The sequence below is a fragment of the Embiotoca jacksoni genome, unplaced genomic scaffold (assembly GCF_022577435.1).
Source record: "Embiotoca jacksoni isolate LCO1_2020_lvr unplaced genomic scaffold, fEmbJac1.0.p SCAF_13, whole genome shotgun sequence".
NCBI classification, from domain to species: Eukaryota; Metazoa; Chordata; class Actinopteri; family Embiotocidae; genus Embiotoca; species Embiotoca jacksoni.
This window is the reverse complement of record NW_027185263.1, coordinates 4820758-4839820: the sequence shown is the minus strand read 5'-3', so window position 1 is coordinate 4839820 and position 19063 is coordinate 4820758. Positions and strand designations below refer to the sequence as shown.

Below are 19063 nucleotides of genomic sequence, written 5' to 3'. Positions count from 1 at the left end.
CCTTGAGCCCAAAAGACTGACAGACATGCTCTTCAATGAAGCTCAACCAGAATGGGATTCCTTGTCATGGCATAATGTGGTAAGTTGCTTGTTCTGGTGATATACAACTGATGTGTGACGACCTGTTATTGCCTGATATGACAAAGGAAATTAACCAAAGAAAACGATGCACTGAAGCTGCCATTGCCAGACATTGATGCAACTAATAAGTTAAATCTCATGAAATCAAAGCTAAGGATTGAATTTGAGTGTGAATGTACAATTTGTTGTTGACACAAAGCGCAGTTTGACCAAACGTATTGAAGACCGTGCCATTGTTCCACTAAGACTGGCAGATGTGTGCTTTAGGCGCTCGACCAGGATTTAACAGTTTGGGTGAAAACAATGCTCCGTATCACATTGCGGGTTTAAATCAACAGCAATTAATACGATGAAGAAAAAGGCACTAGATATACTGATTATAGTGACTTCTTTTCTTGATGGTTACCTGGTAAACTGCGATGTCCTTTGGCCCCATCGTGTGGTCAGTGGCGATCACTGCATTGCTTGTGGCACATATTTCATGCTCTGTGGTACTGACTGTTTTTTTTTGTTTAGTAGCAGAGATTTCAGATTGTGTAGATGTCAGCCATGCACTTGCATTGTTAAATCACGAACCAATATACATGTGAAAACAAAAGACTCCGAGCGTCTTGTGGGTTTGATTACCTCGCGCCGCATTTAAAATGGGATTTTCTTCTTTCTGGCTGTTGGAAGACTAACCTGTAAATTTGTTAGCAACAGGCTTGTTTATTGTCTTATTGTGTAATAAGAATCAAGGAGGTGGCTATTTGTCCGCAGTGACTCAAGGAAAGATTTAACAAAAGTGGTTATATCTAGTGGACGCTGGCTTTAATAACTGACGAAGCGTTATGGATGGATGTTCTGTCCTTTCTGAATAAAAAGTCACCGATGTAGAGGATGGAATAAAAGAGAGAGATGGTCATTCAGTGTTATGTAGAAAAACTGCGGTTTTCCTGTAAATGCTGGATTGATGCACGGCACCAGAACCGTCATGTCTAAGTTTCTCGAGTCACGAATGCATCTTCTCCATTTAATTCATTACGATATGTTTTGCAGCAGCAGGGGTGCCAACGTTGAAGGCTGAATAACACAAGGCCGTAGTGAAAAACCTGCAAACTAGCTCACACTCACTCACTGCATTTGTGCACACACATCGCTCAAACTATATATACTGTATATAGACATTCCTCAATTGTGCCGGAGGCCAGCAGGCTTCATGAACTTTTCTCAGCATAACTGAATCTCCTGAATTTCTCCTTCCTGAATATGATCAAACTGTTGGCAGTCAGCTTTCACTGTAAGCAGGTTTCAGGTTTTGCACCACGACCTCGTGGTTTTGAGACACTTTTGTTGGCACCTCTGCTGCTGCTGCTGCAAAGAGCTCATTGAAATTGATGAAGGGGACGCATTTATGAATGGCGTGACTTTGACATGACATTTGAGGTGCTGTCAATCCAGTGTTTACAGTCGTACTAAAATGGAAAAGATGGTTGTCACGTGAAGAGTTTTGGCTCCATCTTGTGTCTAAAATCATCACACGCTTGCAGCTCCTCTCCTCTTTGTGCACCGTCCAGATGTTAAAAGTTACTCTCTGTATTGTTGACATTTTTTTTAATATTCACCGAGTACAAATTTGAATGTAAATCAAAATCCTCTGCTTGTTTTTCTCATCATGGAAACAATACAAAATAGTCATCCTTTCATCCTGTTTGATCTTGGTATCATAATTTGTTAGAAATAAAAAAAAATAATAAAAAAAAAAAAAAATTTTCATGATTATCAACAATGTTTATTTGAAAAAAAGAAATAGGACAAAACACTGGTTTTAAAAATTGTCTTAAAAATGTGTGACAATGTTTCACATTGCAAGAGAAATGGCATAAAATAAATCATGGCTATTTTTGAGAAGCAAATTTTAAAATGGCAATTTTCAACAAATGAAAATAAAACTATTTACAGTGGAACTAGTCTGCAACAAGTGTCCTTATCATACAACAAAACTCTTTTTGCATCTGGTAATCATGTTCACTTTTTGTCAGGAAGACAATGATCCCAGATAACAAATGAGGTTACCATTGAATTATGTTCACTGCTGATGAGAGCTGGGTCTGGATGTTCTGCTGTTCTTTATCACTCTAACATCTGCGTAGATGACTTCAGAGGTTTCTGGAAAAATTTAAAACTGATTTTAAATGTGTTTGAGTTCTCTCACAGAAGACATCTCTCTTTTTATATATATAATGTTTCAAACAATATTTGAGATATTTGACTCACCTTCATTTACAGTAACTATTCCTTTTTTTTTATGAATTTTTAATATAACAAGACTCAAAGCCACAAGAAGAAAGATGGCGACAACACTGGCTACTGCAGCCACGATCACAACAGGGACGGCTGAAACAAAACACGAACAAATACCAAACAAGATTTAATATCATAAAGACAATGTTAAACATAGTAACATGCCGCTCAGACATTTGTAGTTCAGTTATTTTATCTTCCATCAGGTGTTCAACAGAAAATAACGGTCCCAGTCGATGTGCAATTAGTTTGAAAAATTGAAAATAGTAAGACAAAATACAATTTGAAGTCTCTGATGGACAATTGTCCCTCATAAGACCTGAGAGATATACCGTATCAGAGGATGAAAAATATGAGCTGTTTTTTTATTTAAATTTATTGTAATGATTTTAAATATTTAAGTTCCTTTCAGGTAAATATATAATGAAGTGTATTATTACCAATATAGAAAGCAACAGGTTTTTTTTACCTTCACAAGCTGCCAGCTGAATAACTGCTTCATCTCTGCTGACATTGTTCCAAACTCGACACATCAGGTTTCCAGTCAGCTGCCCATGTAAGTTGATGGGGACATTTGAAACACTGGTGTCTCCAGCTGTCCATTTGCTCAGTGACTGGTTATGTTCTCTGTTTTGTATCAGTAACTGACCGTCCAATATAAAAATGAACTTGACATCATCTCCCTCAGTGGAGCAAACGACCTTCATCTGTTCTAGTGTCAAACACGTCTGCGACACAGCTGGCTTTGAAACTGGAGCTGAAAGAAATGTAGTCATATATGAACTTCATACAACACAAATTTAACAATTATGAAATAATATTTTAGACCTGGTTCAGATTTCAAAGCAACCATTAAAAATGTAATTTTTTTTTTGATAGTTCACAATTGGTTTGACAGTCGTATCCTGGAACTTGAACAACAAACCAACTCCATCTTATTGGATGTTTTGCAACGTGTTTTAAAAAAATTGGTTTGGAAATGTTCTATATTTTCCCTGTTATTAAATCCTGTTAAAGGGCAAAACCATCAATGTTTTAAGTCTTGATACTAAATATTGTCCATATAGCCAAAGTCCTGAATGTCTTTTTCCTCTGAGCCCTCTGACTTTTGAGTGCGCCCCAAAAACTCCCCAAATCTGCAAAACTGAAAAAATACAGTCATCGGCACATATGCCATTTACTTCTGTTTGAGTACATTTTGCTGAATATACCCAGTTGCTGTAGGAACATGTTTTTTTAATTCATTTTATTTTTTTAACTGAACGTACAGATTTATGACAAATCTTTCCCACCAAACTTGTGTTTGCCCATTTTGCATATTCAGTATAATTACGCTCTCAAACCCCAAAACACTGCTTCAGTAAAATACAACAAAACATACCATTTCTACCATTAACAGTGCAGTTTCAGTAGATATTAAACATATGTTTAAATTGGCCAAGTTTATCAATGTGTGCTTCGTTCCTTTAAAAATAATAAACATACCTTGTATTTCAAGATGCACGTTGACTTTTCTCAGAAGCTGGCCATTAAGTCGGTATTCTTCCAACACGTACTCTCCAGAGTGTCTTTTATTGGCGTTACCGAGTTTCAATGTTACGTTGTTGGTATGTTCTGACTTATTACCATTTTCATCATATAGCGTCACAATCCCATGACGGTCTCTTTGTAAAACCCTGTATTTGTCATCCTTCTTCAATTCCAAGACAGTGGCTCTCTTTGGCAGATGAAAAATCAGCGTATCTCCTGCTGCTCCGAAACACTCCCGAGGTTCGGTAGATTCCGTGAAATTGCATTCAATAGAACCTAAAAGAAACAAAACGATGGAACGCTTAATGTGAAGTCCAGGTTGAAAAATATTCATACAATTTTAAAATTAACAAAATGTTTTAAATCAACGTGGTGCGTTTCATTTTAGTTGGAAAAGCAAAATCAAAACCCGACAGTCTCTACTTATATTGTAAATAAAGACTGCACGTTTATGATGAATCCTCTGTACACCACACTGTTAGACTGAAGAGTACCTTTCGTCAGGGCTGTTGTTCCCAGAACTGAAATGATGATGTAGATGGAAATCATTGTCTTTCTGTAACACATAGATGTTAACATTTTGATACAATCGCTCTTCATGTTGAAGCAGAAAATGGATTCAGATAAGGTTGAAGTGCAGGCGAGGAGTCAGACGGTTTTTAGATTGAAGTTAAAAAGTAACTTTAATATTTAATTAGATTTGAGGAATATAAATAGCAGAATCAAACCGTTTTAGAAAAGCAGTAAAAAGTAGGCTGTCAGACTTTCTACAAGTGATGAAATCATAATCATAACCATAATGCTATCAGCGGAGATCTAAAATAGTGTCTTACTGCGTTCAAAGTGCTGCGATGTCTCCTTTGCTCTTCAAGACTGATGTGTGAATGTTCCCCAGAGAGAAGGCTGCTTTATGCTCTTACTCTTGGTGTTGACCCACATGAAAAGATGCAAGGAAACAGTCACCGTTGCTGTCACCCACAACCTGCAAGTGAACAAAGTACTAGATTAACTACTTTTCTATGGAAAAATACAAAAATCTTAGAATACATCTTGCATGTGGACGTACTCGTATAAATACATTCAAGAGAAGACTTAATAATCGAACCCTTTCAAATTATTCAATCTTACTTGCATGCTATTTTCTCCTTTTTATTTTATTAGCATTTTTTTTTTTTTTTTTTAAACACTGTTTTGTGCAGCCGCTTTAGTTTTTTTTTTCTCTCTTATTTATCTTGGTAGTTAACTCGTCTTGAGTTTTGAGCGAGCTGTTTCTTCATTTTAGGTTTTGTTCATTTTATTATGCAGCCCCTGCAGAAGTATGCGTGTCTTCTAAGGACATGTTAAAATGTCGTTATGTTCCATCTTTTACACCAGCTGCTTATTCTTATGGGTGAGAAATGTGGTTCCTGAATGTAAACAGGCAATAAACGTTTTTACTTCGAGAGGTGAGTTTCAATTTCAGCTGCAGACGTGAGTTTTGCAGCCACGTACACACACGTACAAACCAATGTGTGACTTTTGCTTCTTACAGGTTATGAACAGGCACTGTAGTATTGTTCATATTTTGAGATTACTCTGTATTCATTTTAAGGGGTCAACATTTGGTTGCTGTCGTGCATACGGAACAGATAGTTTGGGAAATGGTATTTAAAGGACGACATACTGATTAGAAATGTTTTGCGTGAGAGGACGGGCAGGATGAAATCAACATTTACTGATTTTTATTTTTATTTTTTTATTGTATTGTGTAGCCGAGCTTTCTACTGAAAAAAATCTATCCTGCATTTGTGACAAACATCTGCACTGAACAAAACCTTCTCACAGGCACTACAGAAATAAACAATGTGTGTGATGAACACCAACAAAACCACAGCTTTTTCCCTTTTTGTCAGTCCTTGCCTTAGAGACATATTACCTCATTTTAAACAGGTGGAGTCGAGACAATTTTATTTGCTCAACTCAATAAAGAACTTCACCTGCACAGAATGCTGCGGGTGCTTTTATTGTACATGTAAACTGAAAACAAGTGATGGCATACTGAAAGGACATTTGTCATGTTTTTATCGTACATTAGTTAATCAGAGGTGGTAACGAAACAGTTTTAGGTATCAAGAGTAGGAAATTGTAGGACATTTTTTAGATGAGCTTAAAATCAGCAACTTGAAACTGTTAAGTTTGCCCAGTTGACGGTGAGACTGGAGCTTCCAGCCGTCCAGTTGCTCAGTGAGCGGCTGTGGCTTCGGGTTTGTGTCAGTAACTGACCGTTCAAAGTCAAAACGAAGTTAACATCATCTCCGTCAGAGGAGCAAATGACCTTCATCTGTTACAGAGTTTTTATGTTGCATTGTTGATACCTTTCGACTTATTTATTTATTTAATTTAATTTAATGTTATGTTATTCCACATGGCCCAAGTATAGTCAATTTCAAAAACATCCCCTTTCCTCTCCTTCACATCCTCTCGTTTATTTTTCCTCAGTTGCACCTTAAGCCCAAAAGACTGACAGACATGCTCTTCAATGAAGCTCAACCAGAATGGGATTCCTTGTCATGGCATAATGTGGTAAGTTGCTTGTTCTGGTGATATACAACTGATGTGTGACGACCTGTTATTGCCTGATATGACAAAGGAAATTAACCAAAGAAAACGATGCACTGAAGCTGCCATTGCCAGACATCGATGCAACTAATAAGTTAAATCTCATGAAATCAAAGCTAAGGATTGAATTTGAGTGTGAATGTACAATTTGTTGTTGACACAAAGTGCAGTTTGACCAAACGTATTGAAGACCGTGCCATTGTTCCACTCAGACGGGTAGATGTGTGCTTTAGGCGCTCGACCAGGATTTAACAGTTTGGGTGAAAACAATGCTTCGTATCACATTGCGGGTTTAAATCAACAGCAATTAATACGATGAAGAAAAAGGCACTAGATATACTGATTATAGTGACTTCTTTTCTTGACGGTTACCTGGTAAACTGCGATGTCCTTTGGCCCCATCGTGTGGTCAGTTGCAATCACTGCATTGCTTGTAACACATATTTCATGCTCTGTGGTACTGACTGGTTTTTTTTGTTTAGTAGCAGAGATTTCAGATTGTGTAGATGTCAGCCATGCACTTGCATTGTTAAATCACGAATCAATATACATGTGAAAACAAAAGACTCCGAGCGTCTTGTGGGTTTGATTACCTCGCGCCGCATTCAAAATGGGATTTTCTTCTTTCTGGCTGTTGGAAGACTAACCTGTAAATTTGTCAGCAACAGGCTTGTTTATTGTCTTATTGTGTAATAAGAATCAAGGAGGTGGCTATTTGTCCGCAGTGACTCAAGGAAAGATTTAACAAAAGTGGTTATATCTAGTGGACGCTGGCTTTAATAACTAACGAAGCGTTATGGATGGATGTTCTGTCCTTTCTGAATAAAAAGTCACCGATGTAGAGGATGGAATAAAAGAGAGAGATGGTCATTCAGTGTTATGTAGAAAAACTGCGGTTTTCCTGTAAATACTGGATTGATGCACGGCACCAGAACCGTCATGTCATGTCTAAGTTTCTCGAGTCACGAATGCATCCTCTCCATTTAATTCAATACGATATGTTTTGCAGCAGCAGGGGTGCCAACGTTGAAGGCTGAATAACACAAGGCTGTAGTGAAAAACCTGCAACCTAGCTCACACTCACTCACTGCATTTGTGCACACACATCGCTCAAACTATATATACTGTATATAGACATTCCTCAATTGTGCCGGAGGCCAGCAGGCTTCATGAACTTTTCTCAGCATAACTGAATCTCCTGAATTTCTCCTTCCTGAATATGATCAAACTGTTGGCAGTCAGCTTTCACTGTAAGCAGGTTTCAGGTTTTGCACCACGACCTCGTGTTTTTGAGACACTTTTGTTGGCACCTCTGCTGCTGCTGCTGCAAAGAGCTCTTTGAAATTGATGAAGGGGACGCATTTATGAATGGCGTGACTTTGACATGACATTTGAGGTGCTGTCAATCCAGTGTTTACAGTGGTACTAAAATGGAAAAGATGGTTGTCACGTGAAGAGTTTTGGCTCCATCTTGTGTCTAAAATCATCACACGCTTGCAGCTCCTCTCCTCTTTGTGCACCGTCCAGATGTTAAAAGTTACTCTCCATATTGTTGACATTTTTTTAATATTCACCGAGTACAAATTTGAATGTAAATCAAAATCCTCTGCTTGTTTTTCTCATCATGGAAACAATACAAAATAGTCATCCTTTCATCCCGTTTGATCTTGGTATCATAATTTGTTAGAAATAAAAAAAAGAGAAAATGTTCATTGTTATCAATATGTTTATTTGAAAAAAGAAATAGGACAAAAAAACCGGTTTTAAAAATTGTCTTAAAAATGTGTTACAATGTTTTACATTTTAAGAGAAATGGCATGAAATAAATCATAGCTATTTTTGAGAAGCACATTTTAAAATGGCAATTTTCAACAAATCAAAATAAAACTATTTACAGTGGAAATAGTCTGCAACAAGTGTCCTTATCATACAACAAAACTTTTTTTGCATCTGGTAATCATGTTCACTTTTTGTCAGGAAGACAATGATCCCAGATAACAAATGAGGTTACCATTGAATTATGTTCACTGCTGATGAGAGCTGGGTCTGGATGTTCTGCTGTTCTTTATCACTCTAACATCTGCGTAGATGACTTCAGGGTTATCTGGAAAAATTTAAAACTGATTTTAAATGTGTTTGAGTTCTCTCACAGAAGACATCTCCTTTTTTATATATATATGTATAATGTTTCAAGCAATATTTGAGATATTTGACTCACCTTCATTTACAGTAACTGGTCCTTTTTTTTTATGAATATTTAATATAACAAGACTTAAAGCCACAAGAAGAAAGAGAGCGGCAACACTGGCTACTGCAGCCACGATCACAACAGGGACGGCTGAAACAAAACACGAACAAATATCAAAGAAGATTTAATATCATAAAGACCATGTTAAACATGGTAACATGCTGCTCAGACATTTCTAGTTGTTATTTTATCTTCCATCAGGTGTTCAACATAAAATAACAGTCCCAGTCGATGTGCAATTGCTTTAAAAAATGAAAATAAGACATAATACAATTTGAAGTCTCTGATGGACAATTGTCCCTCATAAGACCTGAGAGATATACCGTATCAGAGGATGAAAAATATGAGCTGTTTTTTATTTTAATTTATTGTAATGATTTAAAATATTTAAGTTCCTTTCAGGTAAATATATAATGAAGTGTATTATTACCAATATAGAAAGCAACGTTTTTTACCTTTACAGGCTGCCAGCTGAATAACTGCTTCATCTCTGCTGACATTGTTCCAAACTCGACACATCAGGTTTCCAGTCAGCTGCCCATGTAAGTTGATGGGGACATTTGAAACACTGGTGTCTCCAGCTGTCCATTTGCTCAGTGACTGGTTATGTTCTCTGGTTTGTATCAGTAACTGATCGTCCAATATAAAAATGAACTTGACATCGTCTCCCTCAGTGGAGCAAACGACCTTCATCTGTTCTAGTGTCAAACACGTCTGCGACACAACTGGCTTTGAAACTGGAGCTGAAAGAAATGTAGTCATATATGAACTTCATACAACACAAATTTAACAATTATGAAATAATATTTTAGAGCTGGAGCAGATTTCAAAGCAACCATTAAAAATGTATTTTTTTTCCCGATAGTTCACAATTGGTTTGACAGTCGTATCCTGGAACTTGAACAACAAACCAACTCCATCTTATTGGATGTTTTGCAAAGTGTTTTAAAAAAATTGGTTTGGAGATGTTCTATATTTTCCCTGTTATTAAATCCTATTAAAGGGCAAAACCATCAATGTTTTAAGTCTTGATACTAAATATTGTCCATATAGCCAAAGTCCTGAATGTCTTTTTCCTCTGAGCCCTCTGACTTTTGAGTGCTCCCCAAAAACTCCCCAAATCTGCAAAACTGAAAAAATACAGTCATCGGCACATATGCCATTTACTTCTGTTTGAGTACATTTTGCTTAATATACCCAGTTGCTGTAGGAACATGTTTTTTGTTGTTGTTTGTTTTTAACTGAACGTATAGATTTATGACAAATCTTTACTCCCAAACTTGTGTTTGCCCATTTTGCAGATTCAGTATAATTACGCTCTCAAACCCCAAAACACTGCTTCAGTAAAATACAACAAAACATACAATTTCTACCATTAACAGTGCAGTTTCAGTAGATATTAAACTTATATTTAAATTGGCCAAGTTTATCAGTGTGTGCTTCGTTCCTTTAAAAAAAATAAACATACCTTGTATTTCAAGATGCACGTTGACTTTTCTCAGAAACGGGCCATCAAGTCGGTATTCTTCCAACACGTACTCTCCAGAGTGTCTTTTATTGGCGTTACCGAGTTTCAATGTTACATTGTTGATACATTCTGACTTATTCCCATTTTCATCATACAGCGTCACAATCCCATGACGGTCTCTTTGTAAAACCCTGTATTTGCCATCCTTCTTCAAATCCAACGTAGTGTCTCTCTTTGGCAGATGAAAAATCAACGTATCTCCTGCTGCTCCGAAACACTCCCGAGGTTCGGTAGATTCCGTGAAATTGCATTCAATAGAACCTAAAAGAAACAAAACGATGGAACGCTTAATGTGAAGTCAAGGTTGAAAAATATTCATACAATTTTAAAATTAACAAAATGTTTTAAATCAACGTGGTGCGCTTCATTTTAGTTGGAAAAGCAAAATCAAAACCCGACAGTCTCTACTTATATTGTAAATAAAGACTGCACGTTTATGATGAATCCTCTGTACACCACACTGTTAGACTGAAGAGTACCTTTCGTCAGGGCTGTTGTTCCCAGAACTGAAATGATGATGTAGATGGAAATCATTGTCTTGCTGTAACACATAGATGTTAACATTTTAATACAATCGCTCTTCATGTTCAAGCAGAAAATGGATTAAGATAAGATTGAAGTGCAGGCGAGGACTCAGACGGTTTTTAGATTGAAGTTAAAAAGTAACTTTAATATTTAATTAGATTTGATGAATATAAATAGCAGAATCAAACCGTTGTAGAAAAGCAGTAAAAAGTAGGCTGTCAGACTTTCTACAAGTGATGAAATCATAATCATAACCATAATGCTATCAGCGTAGATCTAAAATAGTGTCTTACTGCGTTCAAAGTGCTGTGATGTCTCCTTTGCTCTTCAAGACTGATGTGTGAATGTTCCCCAGAGAGAAGGCTGCTTTATGCTCTTACTCTTGGTGTTGACACACGTGAAAAGATGCAAGAAAACAGTCACCGTTGCTGTCACCCACAACCTGCAAGTGAACAAAGTACTAGATTAACTACTTTTCTATGGAAAAATACAAAAATCTTAGAATACATCGTGCATGTGGACGTACTCGTATAAATACATTCAAGAGAAGACTTAATAATCAAACCCTTTCAAATTATTCAATCTTACTTGCATGCCATTTTCTTCTTTTTATTTTATTAGCATTTTTTCTTTTTTTTTTTAAACACTGTTTTGTGCAGCCGCTTTAGTTTTTTTTTTCTCTCTCTTATTTCTCTTGGTAGTTAACTCGTCTTGAGTTTTGAGCGAGCTGTTTCTTCATTTTAGTTTTTGTTCATTTTATTATGTAGCCCCTGCAGAAGTATGCGTGCCTTCTAAGGACGTGTTAAAATGTCGTTATGTTCCATCTTTTACACCAGCTGCTTACTCTTATGGGTGAGAAACTTGGTTACTGAATGTATACAGGCAATAAACGTTTTTACTTCGAGAGGTGAGTTTCAATTTCAGATACAGACATGAGTGTTGCAGCCACCTGCAAACACATACAAACCAAGGTGTGACTTTTGATCCTTACAGGTTATGAACAGGCACTGTAGTATTGTTCATATTTTGAGATTACTCTGTATTCATTTTAAGGGGTCAACATTTGGTTGCTGTCGTGCATACGGAACAGATAGTTTGGGAAATGGTATCTAAAGGACGACATACTCATTAGAAATGTTTTGCGTAAGAGGACGGGCAGGATGAAATCAACATTTACTGATTTTTTTTTTTTTTTTTTTTTTTTTTTTTTTTTTTTTTTTTATTGTATTGTGTAGCCGAGCTTTCTATTGAAAAAAAATCAAACCTGCACAGAGTTTTTTTGTTGCATTGTTGATACCTTTCGACTTATTTATGTATTTTTTTTTATGTAGCCTCAGTGTGACGTTAGTTTCTTCTGAAAATCCTGTAATTGCCATCCTTTATCAAATGAATCACGTTGGATTTATTTGGCAGGTGAAATATCAGCTGTCCTTTAATCTCTGCATGCATGGATTCCAGTTTAAAGCTGGTACTCACCACATTTATAATAGAGCGATGTCTTTTGTGCTGTAAAATTTCCACTGACAGATGGCGGGGTTTATGCTCTTGTGAATTTTCTTTGAAGAATCAAGGAAGTGGTTTTGTCACCCGCAACTATACAGTTGTGCAAAGATTCACTACTTTTGCATTTATAAACATCCTGCTGGTCCTGTTCAAGTCTTTGGTGCAGAAAGTGGATCGTTTCTGTAACTTCATGTATTTCTGTGATGGACATGTGAAGGAACAAAGACCTGCATTTGTAGAAACCACATGCTACTGAAAAACATCTGGAGCACATAACTTTTCTCACAGGCATGAAAGGTAAGACATAATTAAACTGTGAGACCGGCAGTTACAAACCACAGTTGTTTTTTTTAAATTTTTCTTCCTGTCACTGCTTCAGCCATAGAGCCTTATTTGACACGCTCAAAGAGACCTAGACAGAACTTTGAAGACTATATTTAGTTGGTTTGCATTTAACTTTGCAGCAAAGCAGACTTGAACAGACACTGACACTTGATTTAGTTTTGGTTTAGGGTTTTATTTACTCATATGAGATAAAAAAAAAAACAAAAAAAAAAAAAACAATACATCAGTCACTAAAAATAAATATATTCAAGCAATTTGACACGTGTCGATGTCTGACACAAGGTAATTGCTTTACAAGTGAGTGCTGTGCAGTTGAGTGTTAACGTCATTTGAGTGTGGGCTGTTTTTCTTGGACCACATTGCTGCCGAGCGATGCCTGCTGTTCTCTGAAGTCATGTTGCTTGTTTTGTCGGCTGCCGTATTTCCCTCAATATGTTGTAAATTACCACATTCACAACTGTCCAATCGTCTGTGTTGTGTCCAGCTCTCATCAGTCTCTTGGTCTTGCCGTTTCTCCTTCCTTTTCTCCCCCTCTCTTCTCTCAGAGTTGACAGTCGGGCCCTCCAGAGGTGTTACCGGACCATCTCTTTTCTTAAAACTCCAGCCTAGAAGCAAAAATACAACACGGAGAGGAGCCGATGTTCAGAGAAGGATACAAGAAAATGGTAAATCAGTGTCACACTGTCTGCAACAGAGAGTAAGATGGTTTCTTATTAGAAAAATAGCAGCGATGTTTACCTCTCCCGTGCCTGCACCACAGGGTCACCCTGGTGATGAGGTCATCCAGGGGCTGCAGTGAGGTCATCCAAACAGGAAGAAAATCCCAGGTCTGAAATCGAACTGGCAAACAACCAGGTCTGCGCACCTGGAGGATGTTTATTGTGGCAACAGATATAAGCACCGTAATGACTGGTACACCGATCCCTGTCATCGCCTTCCAGCCAGCCATGGAGAGAGCAAACACGAGGGATGGAAGTAGCAGAAAGCAGAGGAGGAGGTACAAGATGGCGAACCAGCGGTACCTGGGCACGTGAGTGTTATATTCATCATTTCTTTCATCCAGGGTGAAATTACTTAATTTTTTTTATTTTTTATTTTTTTACTTCTATTAAAAGTCAGTCACCATTGCAAGTAATTTAAAACCGTAACTATTGCCTACCATACCTGGCAGTGCGGCTGCCGAGGGCACAGGCCATGCGAATGGGGAAGCGGGTGGCTGGTATCGGATACCACAGCAGGATCCCAAGGAGGTTAAAGAACAAATGACAAAAAGCAACCTGAAACGCATGAGGAGGTGGAGATAAAAGATGCGGACGGAAGAGCAAGACAAAGAGAAAAGTAGAGGAGAGTGAGTCAAACGGGGAGAACACTTTAACAAGCTGAGAAAAATGACAACTCATTCTGTATGAAAGGAGGAAAATGGGAACGGAGAAGCCTCCTTGCTTTCGGGACAGATCTCCAAAAGGCTTGTTTGATGGCTAGGACTTGGTTTTGGTGTTCAGGTCAGAATTAAGATAGGAAGGGGGCATTTAGTTCTGATAATTAAACTTTAAACAAGTTGCTGGGGAACCTGTTTTGTCCTCACAAAGATAAGAGGTACACGTAGAAGTGCATGTGTGTACCTGTGTGGCAGCAGCGAGCTTATCTCCCGGACTGGCCAGTGCTGCCAGTGTCGCTGTAGTCGTAGTTCCGAGGTTGGACCCCAGGGTCAAAGGATAGGCTCGCTCAATACTGATCACACCAATCCCTGAGAGGTCACAGTATAATGAACAATCACAATCTGCTCGTTCTTGTGAACTCATCTTAAATTGTAAAATGCTCAGATCATAAAAGAAACGTAGATATATATTTTTTGTGACTCTATATACACATACATTCTAGATATGTAAAAGATGGTTTTTTTATTTTTTTTTTACAAATGGTCTAAAGTGAGATCTGGCAGTCCTGTTAATGCTGTACTAGAGCAAGCTAATGTGCTGCATGTCACTGTAAAAACAACGAGCTGGCAATGTATAACTGTTGAAGCGGACAGCAAAAGAGATTATCGTAGAGGTACAATGTATGAGTTAGCATTGAGTTCAGACATTTAGAAAATCCAAATTCTAAATCATTTGTGTAGTTTTGTGTGTATTACCTATGAGCGGAGTGATGGCAGATGTGAAGACAGAACTGCTTTGAACCAAAAAGGTCATGCCCGCTCCCACTAGTAGAGCCAGATAACCTGCCAGCCAGGTAAACGGGTAGGGAAAGTCTACAGGACAGTAAGGGAGAGAGACTTTAACACAGCTTAAATCATACGTGGTTAAAACTGTATATTTTATTACGCTCTTGCCAATTGGACTTTAAGAGCTTCTAAAAGAAATGTGTCTAAATCTGAGATCATGTTTAAATTGGGACCATTTAAGCTGTGGGTTCAGCTGTGATTTATCGAGACTTAGTGTCGTGGAAATCTGAATAAATTAGATGATTTAACAACAGAGTTGTCTTTGTGTAATTTATCAAGCAAAGAGTAACGGGTATCACAGATGCAATTTATCTCAGCACGGGATCAACAGCTGTTCTCTCGTCATATTTAGTGATTTCACCTCGGGAGGTTTTTTTGGCTTCTGCTCATCTTGATAAGAGGAACTGAGAGTACTGATAACACAAGGACAGACAGTACTGGCACAATTGTGCGACAACAATAAAACTTGCCGCTGCAAGGTCACGACTGCATAGGCAAAGAAAAACAGTTTATATACGTTATACAAAGAGGGTTTTGGAGATCATTAGTCTAATTTGCACAAATATGGTAATTGGTAATATGGTAATGACAAATTTTGCTTGTACAATTAGTATTTTCCTATTCCTGCATTACCTGTGTTTACGACATTGTTAATAGCACTGGCCACCTGACCCTTCAGCAAGGAGTTCAGCAGTTTAACCAGCAGTATCAGGCAGCTGCACAGGACCAGCAGGGAGCAAGCCAGGAGGATCAGACCGATGGCCACGTCTGACAAAGAGGAGTCCACAAATGGATGCCTGCCTGAGCAGAGAGACAGAGATATGTCGTGAGGACAATGTTGGAGAGGACAAGATTGTCGGAGTAAGAAACCAAATGGAACTACAAAGATGCAAGGAAAGCAAAGAATTTATACTGCGCGCTAAGATCAGCTGTCAAAACTTGAAACTTACTCATCGATGTTTCATTGGGAGTGAATGCTGATGCTTGATTATTGACGCACAAGTGCAATGTTGTGATTAAAACACAAATGGAAGGAAAAATGTAGGAGTGGAGAGGATAGCATTAAAAAAAACACAACAACAACAAAAAAAAATCACATAAATGTTGAAAACCTGACAAAAGGCCATACATCTCTGTGTTTGTTCTGAAAGGTTGTGTGCTCCCCAGGATGTTTCATTGACCTGTCGGCAATAATCATAAACAGGCAGACTGAGGCAATTGGTCAAGTGGGTCAATTTGCTTTCTGGTGACTTTAAGATGGCAATGCACCGACAATGCTTCTCCTCACACGTCATTATACCACCAACACACCCATGGGTGCACATTTGGGCGCAAACTGCAATGGGTGATAGTGGAACATTGCATGATCTGCATAACCGACCTGGCCTCAGACATACTTTCAGATGACTGATGTCTCTTAGTACATCCAAAGGGTGAATACACGCGCAAAGAAATGGGCCGTAACCATTCAAATAGAACATTGTAACAGTACCTTCACGGTTGTGGCGCGACACCACTGCTTCACCAAACTCCTGTTTCTCATGCTCTGGTCTCCCGTGGCGATGGCTGTAATGACTGAGCGATCCAGCTACACGGAGACAATCATGTTATGACATTATCATTCCACCGCGCACCGCTTATTACTGCCATCAGTTGTCTGAGGTTTTGTGAGCAAGGCGGTAGTTTTACTTTTAGCTAAGACAGTCAGTTCTCACCACAAACCGGAAGGTTTACTTAAAGGGGCGCTTGGATTTTTTTCAGCTTGAACCTTGGTGCTTCTTTGTCACTTTGTTTTAAGTGTTATTAGCCTGAGCAACTTCATCTGCTGCTGTTTGCAACTAAACTGCAGTAGGATAATAATGCAAAATCAGTTAAATAGGTAACCTTTTGATGTTGAATAATTATGCAACGTTTATTTAATAGGTAATGTTTTAATGGAAAACTTTTGTCTCTTTCTTTAACCTGGTTGGAAGGTGCACGTTCCCTTTTATGCCATTTTTTTTTTTCAATTTTAATTGAAGCTTTTACCATTTCTAAAGTCAATCAGCACAGGGTAGTATGCTATTTGTGCTTTCTGTTTCTCTGCCCCTACTCAATTTGATTCTGTATCTGTCTTAAATAGTAAAACAGAATAGTTCCTCTGCTAATGGATGTAGCAGGCCCAGTACCTGGATTATCATTTTAGTCAATGGCTCGGTGATGACTTTTAGAAGTTCAGGAGCTTCCTCCCCACTCCTGAACTGTAGTGTGTCGACCACAGCCTGTGACAGTCGTCTCAGCAGCCCGCTCACAGCTTCCAGAGGGAGAAGCACCAAGACCGACAGCCAGTTAAAACAGTCATGGACAGTAGCGCCAGCAAATGCCCTGGAACACATATCAATGCATTTACAAAAAAATGAATAAAAAACTTTGAAGATAAGCATACCTTGAAACCCATACGGAGTATATATACACACAGCTGTACCTTTCAAACTCCTCTCTCTCCCCCGCCTGCATCAGAGCAACAATGGTATTAGTGACTGATGTTCCGATGTTGGAGCCCATGATGATGGGAATGGCTGACCGCACATCGAGCACTATATAGAAAGGGTTAATTATATATATATATAAAAATTGAAGATAAATGAGGTAATCAGGACCTAGGTGGTGGTCTGTTGGCCAGGTCTTTTCAAGTGATAGCATTTAAGTGAGTTGTCGGAAAAAAAACAACTAATATTGTTGTGTTAATACTTTAACTCACAACCAGAAGAAACGAGGCTGACTATAATGGAGGTAGAGGTGGAGGAGCTCTGGACTAACACCGTCACCAGTATCCCCACCACCAGCCCGGCCACTGGGTTAGACAGGATAGCATTTTCCTGGAAGATGTCCCCTGCTACCCTGCCTGGAAGGAGACGCAGACAAAAAAATAAATTAAAAAAAAACCACGAGAGAAGCGACCTTGAAATTCCAGATCCAAATCAAGCTGAGCTAATGCTGTCTACAGAGTAACTGACAATCACCTGTGTGAGCTTACCTCCAGCTAGTTGGAAGGCAGAGCTTAAAATGTCCAGGGAGCACACAAAGAGGTACAATAGCAGAAAGAGGAGAGGGATTTTGCAGAGAGTAGATACAACCAATTTCACGCGCTGTGGTCTGGACAGAGTTTCCATGGTCAGATCTTGGAGGGCATCAATTATGGGTAGTGGAAGCAGAATTAATACTGGTTAGCCTGTACTTACGGCACTTAAATAAACACAATCATTTACAACAATTTTTAATAAACTAGTGAAAGGTGGACACGTGTGGTACATCAGCCTCATAAAGAGGAAAAAAATGTCTTTCATTGACTATTAACAAAACTCTGACCCAAACTTACAGGCAAACACGGTACTTTGTAGAAATTCTTTTTTTTTTTTTTTTTTTTTTTTTTTTTACATACCTTTGGTTTTGGTGAGAAGTTTGCCTCTGCTTCAGAAATGTAATGCTTTTAATAAGAAAAGAAAGAAAAGTACAAAAAAATATGTCCTGAAAAGACTAGAAATAAACCTCACACTCATCTTATAAAGTCAGCGGGTGGAAGAGACATAGGAAGTAAAAAGGAAGAAAATGGCAGAGAAAGGAAGGGATTGGCTACTAAGTAGTGAAGATTAACTTTGAGTAAAGCATGGTGTAATGTACAGCTAAGACTCACTTCCTCATCCTTTCTTTCTTCATATTTCTGTCTGTTAACTGTCTGTGTCCTTTCATGTCATTGTTTTAGTTTAATATTGCCCGTGTTACTTTTAGGACACTACAGAACTGAGACGTATGTAAAAACCATGGAGAACGACTTATAGTTTCTATTTGAGCTTGCATTGTATGAAATTACAATAATGTCGTGTAGCTAAAATACAAGTATGTCAAAAGGCAAACTGGTCTGAAATCAGCCGAGCCGTACGAATGTATTATTAAAGTAAAGTCAGCTGCACGACAGACACGTTCAACAGCAACATGCTGTATTTACTGCATATACTGTATATACTGTGCATTTTATATTTTTTACTGCTATTTTACTGCTATTTTATTGTTTTTCTATTATTCTATTATTATCTATTGCTTCTGTATGCTGCTGTAGCGAAAAAATTTCCCCTCGGGGATTAATAAAGTAACTACCTAACCTACCTAACCTAACCTACCTATGCGGTGATAGATAGCTGATTGTATTTGTGGTTGCAAA

General features: G+C 38.1%; 3 protein-coding genes and 1 long non-coding RNA gene across 4 annotated transcripts; 1 reads left to right on the top strand and 3 right to left on the bottom strand.

Annotated features, from left to right (window-relative positions):
* LOC138196182 (uncharacterized) lies at nucleotides 1-13513 on the top strand. Its single transcript, XR_011178115.1, has 4 exons — nucleotides 1-79; nucleotides 6373-6456; nucleotides 13187-13306; nucleotides 13402-13513. It is a non-coding gene; the product is annotated as an uncharacterized lncRNA (long non-coding RNA).
* LOC138195904 (uncharacterized) lies at nucleotides 1889-4808 on the bottom strand. Its single transcript, XM_069145548.1, has 6 exons — nucleotides 4728-4808; nucleotides 4389-4450; nucleotides 3850-4170; nucleotides 2834-3121; nucleotides 2338-2457; nucleotides 1889-2229 (listed from the first exon to the last, which is right to left on the bottom strand). The coding sequence occupies exons 2-6, from the start codon at nucleotides 4441-4443 to the stop codon at nucleotides 2150-2152; spliced, it is 864 nt and encodes a 287-aa protein (XP_069001649.1). The 5' UTR covers nucleotides 4444-4450; nucleotides 4728-4808; the 3' UTR covers nucleotides 1889-2149.
* Nucleotides 8342-10802, bottom strand: LOC138195884 (T-cell surface antigen CD2-like). The gene is made up of 5 exons (XM_069145529.1): nucleotides 10748-10802; nucleotides 10209-10529; nucleotides 9196-9483; nucleotides 8711-8830; nucleotides 8342-8596 (listed from the first exon to the last, which is right to left on the bottom strand). The coding sequence occupies exons 1-5, from the start codon at nucleotides 10800-10802 to the stop codon at nucleotides 8517-8519; spliced, it is 864 nt and encodes a 287-aa protein (XP_069001630.1). The 3' UTR covers nucleotides 8342-8516.
* Nucleotides 12816-18262, bottom strand: LOC138196180 (sodium-dependent phosphate transport protein 2A-like). Its single transcript, XM_069145978.1, has 12 exons — nucleotides 17882-18262; nucleotides 17606-17749; nucleotides 17330-17441; nucleotides 17034-17229; nucleotides 16364-16453; nucleotides 15990-16024; nucleotides 15499-15743; nucleotides 14776-14892; nucleotides 14264-14388; nucleotides 13806-13918; nucleotides 13380-13663; nucleotides 12816-13246 (listed from the first exon to the last, which is right to left on the bottom strand). The coding sequence occupies exons 1-12, from the start codon at nucleotides 18015-18017 to the stop codon at nucleotides 12933-12935; spliced, it is 1911 nt and encodes a 636-aa protein (XP_069002079.1). The 5' UTR covers nucleotides 18018-18262; the 3' UTR covers nucleotides 12816-12932.
* Nucleotides 18263-19063: the final 801 nt, after the last annotated feature.